Source organism: Eurosta solidaginis, chromosome 2 (assembly GCF_040869045.1).
Source record: "Eurosta solidaginis isolate ZX-2024a chromosome 2, ASM4086904v1, whole genome shotgun sequence".
NCBI lineage: Eukaryota > Metazoa > Arthropoda > Insecta > Diptera > Tephritidae > Eurosta > Eurosta solidaginis.
In genome coordinates, this window is record NC_090320.1 from 69,085,025 (window position 1) to 69,107,992 (window position 22,968).

The 22,968-nt window shown below is 39.7% G+C and overlaps 1 protein-coding gene across 2 annotated transcripts in view; it reads right to left on the reverse strand.

Moving 5' to 3' along the window:
* Positions 1–22,968, reverse strand: part of LOC137239868 (protein shuttle craft-like) — a 76,607-nt gene that overhangs the window by 33,035 nt on the left and 20,604 nt on the right. The window contains exons 3-4 of one of the 2 annotated variants that reach the window (XM_067765618.1): positions 2,502–4,124; positions 2,248–2,429 (exon numbers count right to left, since the gene is read on the reverse strand). In XM_067765618.1, the coding sequence (XP_067621719.1) occupies positions 2,248–2,429; positions 2,502–4,124 (1,805 nt within the window). Of the gene's footprint in view, positions 1–2,247; positions 2,430–2,501; positions 4,128–22,968 lie in introns of both variants that reach the window. The other variant, XM_067765617.1, reaches the window with a different exon arrangement.

The following is a 22,968-nucleotide window of genomic DNA, read 5'->3' on the forward strand; positions in this document are numbered from 1 at the left end:
TCCTTTCCAAGGTCGACGAACGAATTTTGCACTGCCAGATAAATACTTATGTGCAGGATAATAACCTTCTCACAGATTCCCAGTCTGGATTCAGGTCAAATCGTAGCTGTAAAACGGCGCTCCTATCGGTGATAGAGGATATTCGAGAACAAGTTGACAAAAATTTTACTGCTTTCCTAACTCTTCTCGACCATTCAAAAGCGTTTGACTCGGTCAACCACACCGTTCTCTGCAACAAGCTGGACAACCTATTTAATTTCTCCAACTGTGCAATAGCCCTAATCAGATCGTATTTGGCCGACCGAACTCAGGCAGTAAGTGTTGGTATTAGAAAGTCTGACATCGTCAGTGTTTTAAGAGGCGTCCCACAAGGCTCAATCCTTGGTCCCCTGTTATTTGTTTTGTATATAAACGATCTGCCTGGTGTTCTCAAGTATTGTAATATTCACATTTATGCTGACGACGTACAATTGTATATGTGCTGTCCTAGTGATCGTACCAGTTCGTGTATTAATAACTTAAATTACGATTTGTGTCAAATTGGTACGTAGGCTTCTATGAACGGCTTATGTCTTAACCCTAAGAAGTCGAAATGTATAGTCATTCATAGAAGGTCACTAGATAAAAGTGGAATGGAAAATTTAATTGTAGACAACACTATTATAGAATACGTAGACACGGCAAAAAATCTAGGTGTAGTTTTTAACAAAACCTTGACATGGAAAGATCACATCTTCCGCACAGTGGGAAAAGTGTATGGGATGCTTCGTACACTCTGGCTTACACAATATTTTACTCCGTTACATATTCGTCTACTAATACCAAAAGCGTACTTAATACCTACGCTCCTTTATGGTTGTGAGATTTACTCTAATTGTGACTATGTATGTAATAGGAAACTTAATGTTGTTTATAACAACATTGCTAGATACGTCTATGGGTTGAAAAGACTTGACCAAGACTCTCATCATGCTTACAGGTGGCTAAACATTTCTTTCGATAACCTTATTAAACTTAAAACGCTCACTACGCTACATAAATTAATATATATGATGGAACCTGACTATCTGTATCGGAGGCTAAATTTTCTCCAGTCGTTTAGATCTGTTCTCCTTACCCACTTCAGACATCGTATGCTAATATCTGATCGCCAGTTCTTCCTTACTTCTATACGTCTTTGGAACTCGCTCACTTCTAGACTTATACTGTTTTCACACAGAAACTTAATGATCTCATTTCACCTTCTAATGAAATCGTAAATTTTTTGCTTTCACACAGAAGTAACTGCTCGATTAGTATGAAGGATGAAATGTCAAGCCAATAAAATGACAATGCTATATGACAGACAATCATGGCGGAACGATACAAGGTGGCAGCATGGTGACATACCTACATACATAAATAAGAATTCCATGTACTTTGTTTTTGTAAATTCGATGGACAAATGTCAAAATCGTACTGCGCCGGAAGTTGATGTATCAAATCAAATAAAAAAAAAGTTATAATCAGCTGTTCGATGCGGCCACCTTGTATCGTTCCGCCATGCAGACAATGACATTTACTTTGACAAATGACATTTTTAAGCACTGAACACACCAAAAACTAAGAAACTGAACGCTCCCAACAGAGTTGCATTGTGCTTTTGACTTCATTACGCATTCGATTAGCTACTAATGAAATAATTATAGTTTCGAATTTTGTAGGGAAGATTGAGCTCAATAAGCGTCTTAATGTAGAAAACTGCCTTTATTTTCAATAAGCCGTCTGTGTGAAAACAGTATTAGGCTTATAAGCAATGTTCTGCTCTTCAATAAAGAATTAACAAGTTTCTATAATAACCTAGGCAATAAAATACTGATTTCTTCTAAGCAAATGTACTCTATCATACGTTTGATTATTATTTATTAAATAGATTATTTATTGTAACCTTTTCTTAGCCATAGTCATAAGCTTTAAGTTTCAAGTTTAAATTGTTCCTATTTTATGCCTTTTACCGACTAGCACTATAAAAAAATGTTTGCCAAATTGCCTAATAAATACAAATACAAATAGCGATGTATGGGCGTCTACGAATGTTGTTAATAACAAAAGAAAGAAAACTTTCTCATCTAATGCCAACTATACTTAACGCATTCAAAAGAGTGTGCGACGTTGAAAAGTACGTAACGTTGGGGACACACATATTCTGGGATACTTTTAAAAATATTGGTACTACACGGTTTACAAAATTCATTCATGTGTACTTACGTTTTGTTTGTCTTATTTATTTTAACGGGAGCAAGTATTTCGCTTAATTCCATATAGTTTCCACGTTGCATTTCGGCCATTGAAGAGGCTAATTGGGCAGTAGCAATGCGACTAAATTCACGTGCCAAATCATGGCATGCACGCATCTGTTTACGGTTTCCACATTCACATTGAACCTCAACCTGTTTACAGAAAATAACAATAAGTATTTGGAAAAGATAGTTTGGAAAATTCCAAATAAATCGTTTACTCACCATTTCTTTGCACTGTGTATCCGGACAATCTCCATCATGACATGGGGCCATACACTTGTGCCCGCAAGTAGCACGTGATTTAGTGCAACTTTGCTTGCATATCTCACCAGCTGTCTGGCAAACACCTTCATGACATGTCTTTATACATTTATGACGTCCACACAACAACGCCTTACCACATGCCAAACCACAACTGAAACTCTCCTGCGAGCATGGAATTGTCTTACGCTGTTCATGTTGACCAAAACACCATTTGGTAGTGAACATCATGCACGGTGGACAGTTAGCTGCTGAATGGCAATTGTGCTGAGGTGGATGTTGACAGGGATGAGAACGCGAGCAAGGACGCTTGCAAGCCGGCCGCTTGGTGCCACAAGGTACTGGCGGATAGATGACTTCAGCGCCACATTCACAATATAACTCATCGAATGAAGAACGATAGCATGGCGGACAATTACCACGGTGACAGGGTTGGTCACATTTATGTTTACCGCAGGACAGTGTATAATTGCATGGTAATGGACAAATATGATCGATATCAATGCAACATTCCTGATTGCATTTGTGTTTACCACATGAACGTTTCTTAACACAGCGCTTCTTGCAGCGTGCATCATCAGCACGTGTTGATAGTTGACGACATTTGATTAGTTGATCCATATGACCGCAACGACATTTAACCGCGGTTTGTTTGTTACATGGTGGGCAATTTCCTAAGTGGCATTTGCTAGTACAATGATGAGGATGTGCGGGCTTGCCGCAACGTAATGTCTTACCGCATACGCCCTCACAAACTGGTATAGGATCTAAACAAGATTTTCTTTGACCAGCGACGATTGGCATTTTACCGCATGGGCATGAAGTTACTTCCTCGGGACTCAATTTACATGTACGACATTCACCAGGATGGCAACAGTCCCTACATTTGTGATTACCGCAAGTTAGATCTTTACCACACGGCTTTCCACATGAGTAGGTGCGCTTTTCATGTGAATCTCGTGTGCAGGCAACTTGACGCTCTTGTTTTGCGCAATGACATTGTTGGTCCACTTTTTCTGTGCATGGTGCGCATTTTCCTTCATGACACTTAGCCGGACATGTATGAAGCTCACAATTCAATAATTTTCCGCATACTGAATCGCATTCAATGGGTTCTTTAAGGCAGCATTGCATAGTTTTTGTGGTTTTTCCGCAGCCGCAATCGCGCTTCACATGTGCCTGGCATGGTGGGCATGGTCCGGGATGACATAATAGTGTACAAGCGTGTACACAACCTTCAACGCGACGACAAATATCACCGCACGAATGGGAGATATCATGACGTGTATATGGTGGATTCTTGACTTTTCCACAGAAACAATAATAATCACGTGGCACTTCTTTGACTACATTCTGACAGGCTGGACAACGCCAACCGTCATCTGATTTCGAGGATGAAGCCCATTTGATTATACACTGTAAATGGAGAATGTGATAGCAATTGTTACAAGACCAAACAGCATGATGGGCTTTGATGGGTTCAACGCAAACCAAGCATTCCAAACGACGTGTCTCAATATCGCGTATGAGTTTTTCACGCTGTGATAACTTTTCATTTTCTGGGTAGATTTTCTTGGGCGATGGCTTCTGAAAATAAAAAGGAAGGAATCAAGTTTGTGATGTGCACAATAGCCCACATCGCTAACAGTAATTAATCGTTCCTGAGATGGTCGAGCTAGTACCATAATGGTGCTTTGTTACCGAAACGTACCGGATCTATATCCGGCAAAGGACCAACAATTAATACAACAACAAGCCGGGATCCACATTTTCGCCAACCATGTGACTTTGACTTTTAAAATGGCCCAAAGGATGGTTTGCCCAATAACGCGACACAACAAATTTAATTATCTGGTTAACTTTTTTCAGTTTAAGCCAGGGTTATCTACAGAAATTTTAATTTGATTTGTTCCCAGAATATTTTAAAAATTAAAATTGACGCGAAATTTTTGAAGTGAGCCATAATCTTTCGAAACTATATATTGGAAAAGGAGTGACGATTCACTGCTTTACACTGGATAGCACTAGTGTTGCCACCTTCGGCTCTCTGGTTATTTTATACGGGATATTAGTTTAGATAAATTGATATGAACATATCGCACACTAACTACAAAAAAGTAACAACTTGAAAAATGTAAATGCTCAGGAGAGAAGAAAAACGGTTTATGTGAAAACGGCTGTAATGTTATACTGAAATCCAGTTTTACAAAGAAGGAGACCTTCATTATAAAATGAATTGACGAAATTTTGTTGTAATTATTTGTTTGCGGAGAAAATATATAGAAATTTTGAATTATGACTATTTGACTACTAGTACATTCACAATTATTTCATCAAAAAAGGCACATTTCACAATAATACAAGCAAATTTACTTACTCTTTACGTATAAAAAGACACAATTTTAATTAATACACAACAAAGTTAAAACTTTTTTGCAACAAGATAGTCTGAATTTAAAATAATACGCTTTATGCGTAAAAAAACCTGTTCACTTGTTCTTAAGCACATTAAGCACTTGTACTTAAGTACTAAAAATAGTACTTATTAGTTGATACAGCGCAAGCGATGCAATCAACACCAAAACTGGCATAACGGTAATTTTCCAGTTAAAGAAGAAAACAAAGAAAACGAAATTTAAGGGGCAGTTAGGGATGTGTACTGTGAATTGGTTTATGGAAAAAACCGATTTTGAAAAATTTTAAGTTATGACTGTTTTGTAGTGAGTGTGCGATATGTATATATTGCTTAGTACTATGTGTGTTATTACTGTAAAATACAATAACATATAAACTTAAAACTAGCTAACTCTAGATTAGCTTTTTAAGCTCAGATAATGAGAGGAATTTGTTGATATTCTTGATGAATTCTATGTCGTACTTTTCAATGCCTCCGACGGGATGTTTCTACCAAAGATGTTGGCGTGTATAGTCGCAAAATGCTGGCAGTTGTCAAGTAGGTGGGTGACGGACACTGCGGCAGCGTTACAGAAGTTACACTGTGGAGTTCCTGAACCCGTAAGAATATGGCTATGTGTAGATATCGTATGGCCAATTTTTAGTCTGCAAAAATATGTGATGTCTTTACATTTTGCACTTCTTGGGAAGATTGGTTTCTGACCTCTTACATTAATGGCTGAGTAGTGGCTCTGGATGTTTTTCCATTCCTCGAGCTTGGTTTTAGCAATATGGGTTTTCGCAAGTCTATAGACGTCTTCTTTCAACATGAAAGGTATTGTTATAAGTGGTTGGTTCACTGCTAGCTTGGCTCTTTTGTCGTCAGCAGCTTCGTTACCTGGTATTCCAACGTGGCTTGGAACCCACATGATTTTTATTGAGTTGTTTCCTAGTGCCAAAATACTGCGAATTGAGGAGATTAGATGGTTTTTGTTAGATGAGTTGAGTATTGACCGAATGGTGGATAAACTGTCTGTGCATATAACGTGTTTCATCCCAGAATGCACAGCATATTGTGCTGCTTGCAGAACAGCATAGGAATGAGACGTGTAGACGGAACATAAGGTTAGCATGTATCCAACTGAAATGGTTTCATCATTCGAGTCTATAACAGCAAAAGCTGTGGAATTCGTAGTTTTTGTGCCGTCCGTATTGAAAGGTTTGCTGGTAGACTACTGGAGTCGTTGTGATTTTTTTTTGTTTGATTGCATGTCGACAATTAATAGTTTGTGTGGCTCAAACCACGGCTCGGGTCTCTGTAGTCGAACTTCTCCAGCTTGATGGGAATTCCTAGTTCTATGGCTGCATTTATGCATCTAGCGGCAGCTGATGAACGCTATAACGGGGTTTTTCTTCTGACAATTGCATCGACAGCGTTCAGTACAGCATTTTTGCATTGTATAAGTTTTATTGTCAGCTTACATAGAATAAGCGTTGTTCTTTCTTTTATGGAAGGTAGGCCGGTTTCGGTTAAAGTGGCTGCCGTAGGCGAGGTGGGAACCGCTCGTATGCATCTTCTGGTTGTTGTGCGGGCAGAATGACTTTCATGTTGTTCTTCGCACAGTGTCCGTAGATCGAGAGTCCATAGTCAATTTTCGACAGTATAAGAGCTTTGGTAGCATTGACGAGGGTTGTTGGATGAACAAGGCTGTATTTTGATGATAAATATTTGATTATGTCGAATCTTCTTACAAGGGTTTTTTCCAGATACAAGCAATGATGTAAGGTTCCATTTCGGAACCTCCGGAAAAGTTCTACTTATGTGCACACCCTACTGCACACTCCACACCAAACACCAATTCCGAAAGACTACTTTTAGTTTTAAGTTATCTTTCTTTGTTTAAGTTAGTTTTGTAGGTTTATAAATAGTTTTATTATAATTTACTTTACTATTTTAGTTTTAGTTTTTAGTTTGTGCAAATAAATTAATTTAGGTTAGTTACACTTGAAGCCGGAAATTTATTGTGTCAGTGTCTCGTTCCTGTTCAGTGACGTGGGCCGCAGTTGTACTTGATATGCGCGTTGCCACCTGTACGCGCCTGTCAAATACAACTAAAGGCCCAACCACATAGAATACCTTATTATATTTTGGTGTAAGGCTTATGTTCCTTATATCACCCTTCCTTTTCAAAAGAAGAATTTGGCAAATTAAACACGTGTGCCATATTCTTCTTTTGTATTCTATTAATTGGTTCGGATGAACGAAAATATTAGGGTGTACCTTCCTTTTTGAAATTCGTTCATCCGGAGCAATTTTATTATATTCCACTTAAGGTTGCGGCCACCGTGGTGTGATGGTAGCGTGCTCCGCCTATCACGCCGTATGCCCTGGGTTCAACTCCCGGGCAAAGCAACATCAAAAATTTTAGAAATAAGATTTTTCAATTAGAAGAAAATTTTTCTAAGCGGGGTCGCCCCTCGGCAGTGTCTGGCAAGCGCTCCGATTGTATTTCTGCCATGAAAAGCTCTCAGTGAAAACTCATCTGCCTTGCAGATGCCGTTCGGAGTCGGCATAAAACATGTAGGTCCCGTCCGGCCAATTTGTAGGGAAAAATCAAGAGGAGCACGACGCAAATTGGAAGAGAAGCTCGGCCTTAGATCTCTTCGGAGGTTATCGCGCCTTACATTTATTTTTTTTTTTTACTTAAGGTTTTTTGTTGTTTATAAAATATTAATTTGTTTTTTTTTTTTCGCTTGTACTATACTATGAATAATTTCGAATTACATTTTTTCATTTTGATATACAAAATTTTGTGTTCTATATATATATTCTTGTTTTGTTTTTATATATTTTTTTTTTGTTGCCTTCGTGGCTATTTAAAAATGACGAGTATGAAATTACTTCTAAAAATTTTGGATTTTGTTCAATTAAAGTATTACGGTAATATTAATTTACTTTACTAAGGTGGTTTTTATGTACCATTTTTTCTTTGCTTTTAACTTCATCGAAAATAGTTACATTAGGTTCGTTAATTTTAGTTATTGTAAACGGACCTTGATAAATATTTTCGTGTTTATGATGTGGTTCTTTCTGTAAAAGTACTTTATCTCCGATTTTTACAACTAAAGGACGTGCCGTTTTATCATACAGGTTTTTACTTTGTAATTTATTTTTATTAATTAGGTTTTGTGCCATTTTGTGCGTTTTCTGCATCCTAAACTTAACTTCTTTGGCATAGTTTTCGACATTATAGATCGGGTCAATTTTTTCTTTTGTTAATTCATTAGGCAAAGTTGCCTTTTTCCCAAAGACTAACTCGTAAGGCGAAAATTGGTTGTCGAAAACTGTGCTACTCGTAGTATTGCGTAGGAAAGTAAAGTATTTTAAATAAACATCCCAATCAGAAAAAGTGTCTTATAGATATGCACGTAAGTATTCATTAAACTCTATTATTACGTTCAAACCTGCCAACAGTTTCATGATGGTATGCAGTTGAAAAATTATGTTGAATATTTAAAAGTTTAGTCAATTCTTCAAATAATTCATTTTTAAATTCAGTACCTAAATCTGATTTTATGGCATTCATTGTGCCGTAAGTTAAAATGAATCCTTCAAAAATAGCTGAAGCGATTGTTTTTGCCGATTTGTCTGGTACAGCGACCAGGTACCAGGTATTTAGTCATGTCGCAAATCATGGTAAGTGCGAACTTGTTACCATATTTGGACTCAGGTAGGGGTCCTATTGTGTCAATTACTAGTATCTCGAATGGTTTACAAGGAGTTGGTGTTAAAACAAGTTTTTCTTTTGTTTTAGGTTTAACCTTGTTTAAGAGACAATCTTTACAATTTTTGATATATTTCGATATATCACGAGTCCTGTTCTTCCAATGAAACTTTGTTCGCAACTTAGCGTAAAGTCTTTTCATTACGCAATGTCCACCAGAAATGGGATCATTATGGTAAATTTTCATAAGTTTTAATTTTGCAGCTTCATCTGTTACTGTCTCCACTGGATCTGTTAATATAATTTCTAATGATTTTAAAATTTTATTTCCAATATTTTTGAAATTTGTAATAGTATAATGTTCGAACATAATATCGTTTTTAGGCCATTCAATTTTCTTAATCTTGTGTTTGCCGGCTTCTGATTCAAGCCTCGAAAGTAATTTCTCTAAAGTCATTATTTCGTTAACAAGATCAAAACTAAGTAACTCGAGTTTCTTATGTTTAATATGCGCAAAAATTCTTAAATTTGTTGTTTTATTATTTTTATCGTACGTAATTGCGGATGTTATTCGTGGGACTTTTTTCGAAAAATTAAATGAAAATTTGTCGTAGACATGTAAAGTAATTTGTATTTCGTCGTTTTTGTCTGTTTTCCTATGTAAATTTTTGTCGTTTGCCTTTTTTGTCATGGCTCTTGTCTGTACTGCCAAAATTTGTTTGTTAGTTTCTTTAATCTCATCGATTGTTATACGCGATAGTGCATCAGCACAAACGTTTGATTTACCTTTTATATATACAATAGTAAAGTTATATTCAGACAGTTCCAGTCTTATTCTTGAAAGTTTTGAAGATGGGTCTTTCATATTGAATAAGTATACTACAGGTCTATGGTCTGACTTTACAATAAAATGGGTACCATAAACGTATGGTCGAAATTGCTTGATTGCAAAGTAAATAGCTAAAAGCTCTAATTCTATAATGGGTTTTTTCTGTTCGGCTTTATTAAATGCTTTAGAAGCGAAACAAATTGGTAAATCACTACCTTGCTGTTCTTGACTCAAAATAGCGCCACATCCAGTTGTGGAAGCATCAACTGTAATAATGAATTGTTTAGTAAAATCTGGATATTGAAGTAATTTTGGTGAAAGTAACGCTGCTTTCAAAGATAAAAATGCTCTTTCGCACTCTACATCCCATACAAATTCAACTCTTTTTCTGCTTAATCGGTTTAGAGGCGCTGCGAGAGTGGCAAATTGGGTATAAACCGTCTGTAATAGTTTGCAAACGCGACGAGTCGTCGTACCGCGTCTTTGTCAGTCGGTTTTGTATACTTTTTAATTGCGTTTATTTTAGAGTCGTCTGGCAACAAACCTTTGGCTGAACATTTGTGACCTAAAAATGTAACTTCTGGTCGTAAAAAGTTGCATTTATTTGGGTTAAGTTTGAGATTAAAAGACCTACAAGTATCGAAAACTTTTGAAAGATTTTTAATATGCGACATTGGGTGGTATACCCGAAAAAGCTATGGTCATCATTCGTGAGAATGCATTTGGTGCTATACTTAAGCCGAATGGAAGCACTTTCCATCTAAATGCGCCGGGGTCAGTGCTGAAAGACGTAATGTCACGAGAGTCAGGATGCAAGGGGATTTGATGAAATCCTGAAAAAAGATCTAATGTGGAAAAATATTTTGCTCTACCGAGATTGTCTAAAATATCGTCCACTCTAGCTAGTGGGAATTTATCAGCAATGAGTTTTTTGTTTACTGCGCGAAAATCTACGCACATACGATAAGCTTTTTGACCATTTGTATCTTTCTTTGGGATTACAATCAAAGGACTATTGTAATTCGAATAACTGGGTTCAATCAAATCATTGTCTAATAATTTATTTACTTGGCGATTTATTTCTTCGCGTTGAGAGTATGGCAATCTATAGTTTTTAACATATACCGGTTCGATGTCTTTCAGTCTTAATTTTTGCTCGTAGAAGTTGTTTAAAGTCATTTTGTCCGTGTCGAGAGCGAAAATGTCGGCATAATCTATGCAAAGGTCAATTAATTTACTATGAGCATGTTGAGGTATTTGATTTTTTAAAATCGAAATTAGTTTTTTCGTACGTTTGTCTTCTGTTTCTGTCTTGTTAATTGTATAAACATTATAGTTTGAAAGTTTTTCTGTCCTAATACTTTTTCTTTTCACATACTTTATATCATCCGTGGTATTTACAACTTTAATTATAGGGTTACTGGAATTAACAATGCACCTAGCTGTGAAAACACCTTTTTCAATTTCCTGCGAGTCCACGAAAAGTGGTTCGGGTGAATCTTCTAAATCAAAAAGTCTGAATATTTCGCATCTTGGAGGAATGATACAACTGTCGCCTTCTGTTCCGTGTAGGATTGGCATCGCGACTTTTTCATTACCTACCCAAAAGGAAATACTATTTCTTTCATAATTAATAATGCATTTTTACCCAGTATGCCATCGGATGGAATATTAAGGTCTTCATTTACTACATGTAAAGTATGTTTAATAGAAAAGTTAGAAAAATTTAAATTTGCTGTAATTTTACCTAAATTAGAAACTGAATAAGAAGTGACACCGGTAATGTTAATAATGTCGTTTGTATTTAATGAAATATTACTGTCTAAACATGATATCTTTATTAAAGAGATGTCCGCTTGAGTGTCTACTAGGAAAGAACAAAAGTTTTGTGACTCGTTAAGTTGTAATTCTATGAAATCTGAGTAATTTAAATTTAAACAATAGATGGCTATTGGTGGGGGAAGTTCGCTTACTCGTTTAATTCGTCCTCCCTCAGTGTTCGTTCCTGAGGGGCACTGACGTTTAAAGCGCGAACGTTTGCGTTTCTACCTCTACCGTTGGATGATCTAGAATTGTTACCTCTATTGTTACTATTATTTGTATTTGGATTGGAATTTGTAATTGGACGCGTATTATTATTGTTGTTATTCTGGTATCTATTTCCACTATAATTCCTATATCTTTGATTATTATTGCCGTTATAGTTGCTGTTGTATGCAAATTAATTATTGTTTCTATAGCCAGTATAGCCGCGGTTTGGGTAAAAACCTCGATAACTACCGCGTGAATTTCTGAATGTATTGTTACCACGCGATCGAAAAGCTAAAACCTGACGTTCAGTTACTTCGTTGTTTTGTTCTACAATTAATTTTACTACTACGTCTTTCGGATCAGTAAATGCTGTTGAGGCTAAAATGGTTTTTACTAAATTTGATTTTGCATTTAAACGACACACGTTAACAGTTTGTTCGACTGCCATTTCGTGAGCTTTAGCTTGAGTGATCCCTTCAATAATAAGAGACCACAGCTAAACAGCTAAATCTTCAACTTTTTTCGCAAAATCTGTATAATTATTTCCGTTAACGTGTAACGCTGCAATTCTCCCTGCTACAACTTTCGAGTTGTCCGGTTTGATCCTATTACGTAGAGCTGTTTTAATTTCATTGACTGAAGTTACTTGTGTTGGTATTGCTTCACGGGCTTTACGCTCTAATTTTGATTTTAAGAACGCTATAAAAGTATCATTTTAATCTGCAGTAGCGAATTGTTCAAGTAATGCAATTTTGTCTATAAAAGAATCAAGTGATAGAGGATCACCACTATAGTTTTCTCTAATAGAATTAGCACATGTGCTAATAAAAGTTCTCTTTTCCTCAAGTGTTGCCATGATTTGATCGTTAAGATCTGAAGCTGGATTAGAAGGCGAGGCAACGTTTGTACTAATTGGATCGTTAAGATCTGATTCTAAGTTAGAAGAAGTTGAAGTTAATTTTTCACTATTTGAATCGTTAAGATTTGAATGTAAATTAGGAGTTAAATTTTTATGGAAGAATTTTCGAAGCCTGGAAAATCTGTTGACAAAGAAAATCTATTTTCCTGTTTGGTGACTTTATCGGTCGAAGATGAAGTTAAACTTTCGTAGCTTGAGGCTGATTTATCGCAATCGGATTCTGAATCTGAAGTTTTTTGCACTTGCTTACCACTTCTAAGGTTGTACATATGAAATTATCAGAATAGCACAGATAATTCTGTTCAAACTATGAAATTAATGAAGTATTTATTTGAATGTTTGAATTTATATTTAAGCTGAAATATTGAGGAAAAAGAAAAAAAAAATTGTAAAATTGAACTGATTTATAGGTGAATAGTCGCTAAAGAAATATTTAACAATTTATTTGAGGAATTAGTGAAAACTGCATTATACTTGTATAGAAAAATCTTTAAGAAGTAATTGAATTAAAACTTTGCACAAAAGTATATAGGTATTAGTTGGTAAAAATCTCAAAATTGTTGTAACTTGTTCAAAAGATCCATTTATATTCACGCTTTGTTAAAAAAAAAGTTGTATATTTTCACGGACGCACCGCTTTATAAAAAAAAATCTCACTTGGCTTTTCACGGAACCACCGTTTATATAAAAAAAAAATTTTAACTGATTTTTCGCAAACAATTCATCAAATTTATAGCGTACCTGGAGACTGCTTATCTAGTTCACTCAGTCTTATATGGTGATATTTTGTTGGAAAATGTAGGTATTAAAAACTGAAGTAGAATGAAAATTTGAAAAATGAAAATGCAGGCATGTGAAACTTTAAATAGAAGATTTGTGAAATGCTTTGAGATTTTGAAAAAATGGGAGTTTGAAAGTATGAGAATTTGTAAAATGAGTTGAAAGTATGAAAAATTTGAAGAAAATGTAAATTTGTAAAATGGATTCAAACTTGAGAAAAAAATTAAATGTAGATTTGCAAATGTTAAGATGTATAAAATGGTTTGAAAAAATTTTAAAATTATTGAAAACTGAGGTAGTTAAATTTAGACGCACGCACCGTTTTAGTAAAAAAAATCCAAGTGTTTTATATAAACGGACGCGCCGTTGTTATCAAAAAATCCAAAATGTTTTACATAAACCGACGCACCGTTGTAATCAAAAAAAGATTTATCATATTTAATGTGAACACACCGCACTTAATAAAAATTGTAAATTTTTGTATACAGATATGTAAAAAAACCCTTAGGAAAAATTTTATTAATACATACATACATACATATATCATATACTTATTTTTCTGCTTCACTCCTCCTATGATGATGGTTGCCGCTGATGTTAATGCTGGCCTTCGCTGCCGACGGTGGTTGCTGCTGCTGGGCTTTGCTGTTGATGGTGTTCGTTGCTGCTGGCCCCACGGTCGCCATGAAAAGTTGTACTTATGTGCACACCCTACTGCACACTCCATACCAAACACCAATTCCGAAAGACTACTTTTAGTTTTAAGTTATCTTTCTTTGTTTAAGTTAGTTTTGTAGGTTTATAAATAGTTTTATTATAATTTACTTTACTATTTTAGTTTTAGTTTTTAGTTTGTGCAAATAAATTAATTTAGGTTAGTTACACTTGAAGCCGGAAAATTATTGTGTCAGTGTCTCGTTCCTATTCAGTGACGTGGGCCGCAGTTGCACTTGATATGCGCGTTGCCACCTGTACGCGCCTGTTAAATACAACTAAAGGCCCAACCACATAGAATACCTTATTATATTTTGGTGTAAGGCTTATGTTCCTTATAATGATCTTTGTACGTAAGTTTAGATTCAAATACAATGCCTAATATTTTCAATGTAGTACAATTAGCTATGTTTACATTATTAAAAGATAGATTTATAGGTGTGCAAAGCTTTTTATTACATATATGGAAATGTTTGCATTTACTGAATGATATTTTGACTCCCGAGTCTTGGCCCCACTTCGGTGAAAAGCAGTAAATCGTCGACGTAGATAATAGTGATTGGTTCTTTTGTGACTTAATATTATTTTGTTTCTTTTGTTAAAGGAGATTATGAAGAGGACTACTGATAATGGCGATCCCTGTTGTTGTTGTTGTAGCAATAAGGTTGCTCTCCGAAGGCTTTGAGTAGTGTTATCGATGTGATGGTCCTTTGCCGGATACAGATCCGGTACGCTTCGGTAACACAGCACCATTAAGGTGCTAGCCCGACCATCTCCCCAGCGGGTTAGGGGGTCAGAATATTCCCGCGGTAAGTATGCCTGTCGTAAGAGACGACTAAAATACCAGATTCAAGGAGCTGTGTAGCGCAACCCTTCAGGTTGCCAGCGCAATATATAACTTCTCCAAACCCAATTGTCAACCTCGCCTAACCGCAGCGAATCCTGTTTCACTAACAGACGAGGGAGGGATCGTCTGTTAGTGAAACAAGATTCGCGCGGATAAGTGAGGTTGACAATTGGGTTTTAAGAAGCTGTATATTGCGCTGGCACCCTGAAGGGTTGCGCTACACAGCCCCTTGAATCTGGTATTTTAGTCGCCTCTTACGACAGCCATACCTACCGCAGGTATATTCTGACTCCCTAACCCCCTGAGGGTTGCCATTGACTAGTTTATATGTATTTGAGAACTTATTATTGACTTTTAATGTGAAGAAACGGTTGGTTAAAAAATCGTTAACAAAGTTATATAGTCTTTTTCCGATTTTCCATCTCGAAACTTGTTGAAGGATTACATGCGGGCCGATTCTATCGTATGCTTTCTCGAAATCAATGCCAAGGACGGATGTGTGGTTTTTTATTGAAACGGCCGAAGTGGCGAAATTTTCAAATATAAGCAGGGCGTCCAATGTTCCCTGGTTTTCTTTAAATGCTACTTGATGTGAATCGCATAGGTTATTACACAATGCGAACCACACAATGCGTTTAGCAGCGATTTTTTCCAATGTCTTACTTAAACATGGCAAAAGAGATACCGGTCTGTAACCAGCTATGGATGTCAGGGATTGATTCGCTTTTGCAATGGGAGGATGCGTTCTTCGACGCATGCGGTAGATTGCCTTGATTGAATACATGGTTGTATAACTCGATAACCCTGGTCTTGACTTTGGTTGGTAAGTTTTGAAGTAAGGGGTATGAAATACGGTCCCGTCCTGGAGTATTTCCTGTCATTGAGCTAAGGGTTACTTCCAGCTCGAAGAGGGTAATGGGGGACTCAATTTTTATGGGCTCTCGGGGAAACCGACTTAATAGAGTATTCTTCGGATAAAGTTTGATTTTTTTTAAGAACAAAGTCTTGATGAAAGCTGCAATCTTTAGCATAATTGGACCAAGTAGAACCAAAGTGATTTGCAATGTCTACCGAAGAGTATATGGGGCCATCAGTTGTGCCAATTACTTTTTCCGATGATGGGGTGTGTGTGCCCGAAAACATCTTAATGTTGAACCAGATTTTTCTGGGGTGGATATCTGGGGTTATAGAGCTAGTTAGGGTTTCCAGACTCTCACGTTTTGTTTCCTTTAGCTTCTTTTTGAAATAGGCATTTGCTTTTTTATATTCCAGAAGATTAGGGGTAGATCGGTGTTTTTTGAAATTATGCCACAACAATTGTTTTTGTCCCTAAGTGTTGCAAGTTGTTTAGACCAGTACGATGATTTTGTGGCGTTTGTGTAGTGTTTGGGGTATGGCACGATGTGTTGCCTCCCGAATAAGTTTTGTTAAATTGCTTGCTTCTTTATTGATGTTGCGGAAATTTTGTTGAAAACTCATTTGTCGACTGTTGAAATAGAGGCCAGTCCGCCCTCTCTGAAGCAGTGGTCACTTTTGTGTATAAATAAAAGTGGTCCCTTCCATGAAGTTGTGAGGATATCGAGCTTGAAAGCTTAGGGGCTAAACCCGACGAGCACATACACACATCTACATGAGTAAACGTTTGATGAGTTGTAAAGTGAGTTGGGGACAGGTCGTTTAGGACGATATAGTTGTTTAAGAGGATCAAATCCTCGAAAATTCTTCCTCTTGGGTTAACTGAATCGGATCCCCAAAATGGCCTCCAGGAATTAATGTCTCCTACTAGCAGTATATCTGTCGAAATACTGGCAGTTATGTCCATCAGATTCTTGAGGTCGAAAGGTTGTTGTGGCGGAATGTAGATAATACAATTGTAAATTTGAAACCGATATTAACTTCAATGGCAATGACGGAAATCGGAGATTGTATATTCAACAACTTGTGCGATACTCCTTTTTTGACCATGACACATATACCTTGTTTTGACGTAGTATTATGTGGAAGGTTGTGGAAGTAGCTATGGAAAGAATTTGAAATAGGTGCAGATTTGTTTAATGGAATGTATGTTTCCTGTAAGGAAACAATGGAGGGAAGATAAAAAATCTTTTAATATTAATTTTAATTCGTTGATGTTATTATATAGTCCGTGGATTTTCCACTGGAGTATATTAAAAGTCATCAAGAGGTAACTGATTGCTCATCGTTACATCTTCAGATCGCTCAGCTGCGGGATCCGAATCCGAGTCCGCGCGAGTTGGCGAGGTGATGTAACGATTGCTGCTTAGCAGCTCATGGGTTAAGCGCGCAATTGGCGATAGTATCGCCGAATTTGACGTATAGTCAACTGGTTTAGAAATATTTAAGGTTGTTGGTATTTGATTGCTTGGTTTAGTAACAATAATGTTACTTAAATTTTTTGGTGTTCTATTGGTAGATTTTATGGTTTCGATAAATTTGGGTGAACTTAGTGATAGCGCCTGATCACTCAGGTGCGTGGTATTATTGTTTATAGAAACATATTCTTTTTGATTGGTAGTTAAGTTGATGGTTGTATTTAAATTGGTTACTGAATCGGTGTTGGTAGTTTTATTGCAGGATAGGATGCCAGCTAAGGAGAATGGAGACGAAGTAGCGGGAAATTGAGAAGAGTAAAACTCCGTCGCCTGTTTTAACATACATTTACGTTGCGGGGCTGCTCGGATCCTGCGTAGGAATGCCTCCTCACCGATAAGGGAGGGGGAAGTTTCCGCGGAGGACTGGGCGAAGGCTCAGCGCGATCTTGCTTGGGCGAAGCAGATGTTGCCGGAGTTCAGGCCGGACTGGGTCGAGAACGATGAAGCCTCGAAGCGCCAGCGGTCTATGGATGAATCTAACCCTACGGCGCCGAAAAGGGCCAAGATGCAGGGAGGCTGGACTCGGTCTTTCGCCGAAATAGCCAAGGATCGGCAGATCATTGGTGTTATGGACGAGAGCAGCGAAGATGGCAGGATCCCGAAACAGCAGTGGAAGTGGATTGAGGCAGCGCTCGCTACTGTGGCCGTTAATGTCAAAAAATACGAACCAGCACCGCCTAGGGGCCTAAGGAGTCATCTCCGTAAGCATTTTGAGGAAATACGGCACCTGAGAACCCAGCCGTATGAAGCGGAAAAACACAAGCAGGTCCTTGGTGAACTCCATAGACAGGCGTCGGACCTTTATGTCGGGAATTGCCCGGTGAATCCAGTACTTGAAGAAAAATATCCAGAACTCGCAGAAGAGGAACGCATACTCCCCAGGGAAACGCGTGTCACTCTTGCTCAACTTCGTTATGGATACTGTAACAGGTTAAACTCTTACCTATCCAGAATCAACCCCGACATACAAAATGTATGCCCTGCTTGCAATGTGTCCCCACATGACACCAACCATCTCTTTAATTGTAACGTGGAACCAACGCCTCTAACACCCCTTTGCTTATGGTCCACCCCTGTTGAAACGGCAAGTTTCCTTGGACTCCCGTTAGAGGATATTGATGACAATTTGTGATCGGTCGCGGCTATTAGGTGGGGCGAGAATTGCTACAACAACAACAACAACAACATGTCAAAAAAGATAACCCTGGTTCGCCGCCTTCTTATACCGATGCGGGGTGGTTCCAGGGCAATATAAAACTAATTGCGTGTGACGACGCCAGGTCGGCGAAGCTTTACAAAGCCGCAGTTTCGCTGATAGGGGAGGTGTATCCGGGCGCGCGCCTCAAGGTAGTGGAGGCGTGTGATATCCCCTCACGACCAAGGGCGAGAGCCTGGGTTCCAGTGACGCCAACGAACCCCGCTGATATCCTGGAACTGCTCCAGGAGTACAACCCGGGTCTACCGACCCAAAACTGGTAGGTGGTTAACGTGGAGAAGACTGAACGGGCCACGATGCAGATAGTCCTGCTGCTCGAAAGCGCAAGCGTTGAAAAGGCAGGATTTCAGGGTAAGCTACGGCTTCAAAAATATAAGCCTTAAGGTTTATAAGGCTGACGTTGAAGCCTTGGTAAACCTTGCATCTCGTACGGAGGTGGCTGAACTCCCCCCAGTGAAGACGAGATGGAAGTAGACGAGGGCGAAGAAGCTGGTGGCTATGCTTCGTCAGGTTCGAGCGGAAGCTTGGCTCTCAGAGGGTTGTACTCTGAGGGTCAGCTTCTGGAGGATGGCGATTCCGACGCGACGCTCACGGAGGAGAGCACAAACAAGCAGTGATCCGGGTCCTCCAAATAAACCTGCACCACTGAAAAGCAGCATCAGCTGCACTCCCACTGCACCTGTCTTCAGGTGCGGTAGAAATCGTTCTAGTCCAGGAGCCGTGGATCGCTGGAAATAGGATCTGTGGCCTGCGGACACCAACGTATAAGCTTTATAGCGCTCAGGAAAAGGGTAAGCTTCGCACATGTATATTGACTAAGTCTAATCTTAATGTTTTTCTTCTACCCAATTATAGCGATGGGGATTTGACAGCGGTCAGCGTCGAGGTGCTAGGGAGGAGCTTTAAACTTGCCTCCTTCTACCTAGCGCACGATCACCAAGGCTCATTACCACCGGATAATTTCAAGTCGTGAGAGCGGCAAATCCACGAAACGATTTCATCCTACTCGGAGGCGACGCCAATGCTCATCACGCCCAGTGGGGCAGCAGAGATAGATAGATAGATAATTAATTGAGGATCGCACTGCGACCATTGGTCTATTGTGCCCTCATCTGCTTCACAACACCTCATCCAAGCCGACATCTCTGATGAACCTTAGCAGTTCACCTGGCTTGAGGGATTTGATGTGTGGGCCATGGTGAGCCCATAAACTTAGCTCTACGTCTTGAGATTGCATCACACTCCAGGAGGATATGGTCCGCCGTCTCCGCTGATCGATCACAAAATCGGCATGTGTTGTTCGATATTATACCCAGCTTTTGCATTTGGCTGTTCAGTCTACAGTGTCCTGTAAGAATAGCTGTTAGAATTCTTAGGTTATTTTTCGAGAGGCCTATAAATACCCTGTATCGAGCTGTGCAGTAACCCCCTAACAGTTGTTGTTGTTGTTGTTGTTGTAGCGATTAGTTACTCCCAAGGTTTTGGGGAGTGTTATCGATGTGATGGTCCTTTGTCGGATACAGATCCGATACGCTCCGGTAACACAGCACCATTAAGGTGCTGGCCCGACCATCTCGGAAACGATTTATATGACCACATTAAACCTTCAGGCCATCCCTCCCTCCCCACCCCCAAGTTCCATGAGGAGCTTGGGTTGGAGAAGCTATATATTGCGCTACACAACCCCTTGAATCCCTCCCCCTAACAGTAGCTTAGATTGTCTCAGGCCTGCCATATTACGCCATTGTTCTTCCCTCTTTTCCTTTTCTTCTGCTAATAGATGCCCCCTAATTTCCTGCGGGCCTACTGGCAGGAACGGCTCAGGACCAATAGGTCGTATCGTTGCTGCCTCTCTGGCCAGGCTGTCCGCCTGCTCATTTCCCTCGACTCCCCTGTGGCCAGGAACCCAGGTCAACAGTAGTTCGTTGTGTGCTCCTAGTTGATTCAGCTTTTCCACGCACTCAAGGACTAGTCCTGATTTTATTTCAAATGCCGAGATAGCCTTGAGGGCGGCCTGGCTGTCACTGAGTATGGCAATTTTCTCATTGGAGTATTTTCGCTGAAGGTTCAGGTCCGCGCACTGGCTTATGGTGAATACCTCCGCTTGAAAAATGCTCGGGTATGCTCCCAGGGGTATTGATATCTTGGCTCTGGGTCCAACGACTCCAGATCCAATCCCCTCTAGGGTCTTCGAGCCATCGGTATACCATACTATACTGTTTACCTGCTGAATGCTCTCAATTCTGTTTTCCTCCCACGTACCCTTGTCTCTCAGTTCTACTTTATATCTTTTCTCATATACTATCTGCCTGAGGATATCATCCCTCGGCAGTTGAGAGATTGGGATCTTCTCTCTCAATTCCTCCATGTTCCGGGACGATATGCCTTTACCTTTGCCCGAGGAGGGCTCGCTTGGCTGACTGCTCTATCGATATATGCAGCGGGGTTAGATCGAGGATAGCTTCCAGCGCTGTTGTGGGGCATGTGCGCATAGCTCCCGTGATGCACACACATGCCAGTCGCTGAAGTTTCGACAGTGCTTGCCTCGTCGTCGCCCGAGTTGTTCTCGATGCCCAGGCTATTGAGCCATATGTTATCATAGGTTTTACTATCATGGTATACATCCATCTTAGCACGTGTGGGCTACAGCCTCATGATTTGCCTGCTAGACGTTTGCATACCATGATGGACCTCGTGGCCCTAGTCTTCATGGAGTCGAAGTGTTGTTTCCATAAGAGCTTGGTGTCAAAAATGATCCCCAAGTATTTCACTGCGGTTCCATATTCTAGTTCCACGCCATCTATTGTTATTGCTCTCAGGGCTGGTAGGACCCTTCTTCTGGTGAAGGGGATGATGGTTGTCTTAGATGGGTGGATGTTAAGACCCACATTGGCGCACCATTCCCTTGTGATGTTCAATGCTCTTTGTATTATGTCACAGAGCGTACTCTCGAATTGACCCCTTGCAATTATGACGATGTCGTCAGCATATCCTTGGCATCTCATGCCACTGTTTGATAGCTTTTGCAAGAGTTCATCCACTACTAGGCTCCACAAAAGGGGTGACAGGACACCTCCCTGGGGGCACCCTCTCGTGGTAATGACCTTAACTGCGCTGCTGCCTACTTGGGCTCCAGCGATTCTTGTACGGAGTAGATTGTCAATCCATCTCTGGATAGGCAACTGAACTCCTCTTCTCTGCAGTGCTATGTTTACGCTTTCGTGAGATGTGTTGTCAAAGGCACCCTCGATATCAAGGAAAGCGCAAAGCACTGTTTCGAACGCCCTCTGTATTTCGGATGTTAACTGGTACAGAGCTGTGTCCGTGGACCTACCAGCTCTGTAGGCATGCTGGCTATAATGTAGGGGCCAGCTCTTGAGGGCGTTCGACCTGATTTCTTGGTCTATTATCTTTTCCATTGCCTTCAAGACAAAGGAGGTTAGACTTATTGGTCTGAAGGTCTTTGCTTGTGAATAGTCCTTTTTTCCTACTTTTGGTATGAATACTACTCTTGCTCTTCTCCACATCATGGGTATATATCCCAGTGCCAGGCTATCTCTCATGATCCTGCCGAGATGTGGGATGATCTGTGTCCCTTGCTGCATTAGCGCCGGGTAGATGCCGTCCACCCCCGGAGATTTGTATTTCTCAAAAGATTCCACTGCCCATTTGACTCTGGCCTCACAAAAGAGGGAGTTGGCTAGTTGCCAGTCTGATGGGGTTGATCTAACTCTGGGGAATACAGGTTCCGGTACTTGCGGGGAGGCCTCAGGAAAATGCGCTTGCAGCGAGGCCTTTGCTCGCTCTTCCACCGTTGCGGTATAGGTACCGTCTGAGAGCCTAATTGCTAGGTTTGTCTGTCTCTGTTATTTGGCTAGGGCCTTGTGTAGTCTTGCCGCTGCAAGCGTGCTGGAAATTCCCTCACAAAAATTCCTAAAACTTTCCCTTTTTGCTTTTCTTATCTCCTTATTGTACTTAGTTAGATTTTGGGTGTATTCCTCCCAGTTGCCGGTTCTCCTTGCCTCGTTAAAGAGTTTGCTGACTTTCCTCCCTAGCAAGGTCATAAGACCACCAGGGGGTTGCCTTCTTACCCTTAATCAAGGAGACACGGCAACTGGAGTTATAGGCATCTATCATTAAGGCAGCAGAGATACAAATGACCGAGGTGAGTCTCTATTTAACTATCTGTTAGGCACTCACAAACCACCATGGTGGTCGTCTGATCTTGATAAACTTAGGAAGTCATGTAGGGCGGCCTTTAATAAAGCAAAGCATGATGGACATGAATCCTCATGGGCTGCTTATAAAGCGAAAATAAATATATATAAAAAAGCAATCCGGAATGGAAAGGGATCCTCCTGGAGGGATTTCTGCGGCAGGATTGAATCCACATCCGCGGCCTCCCGGTTAAAGAAGGTGCTATCGAAATCTCCAACTCAGCTTAGTTACGTCCAAAAGCCGGATGGGCACTGGACGGACTCCAGCGCTGAAACCATAAACTTGCTAATGGATACGCACTTCCCAGCAAGTACGGGCGTGTCTTCAAGTATTGTCAGCGGAGGGTCACCTAATGATCAGCT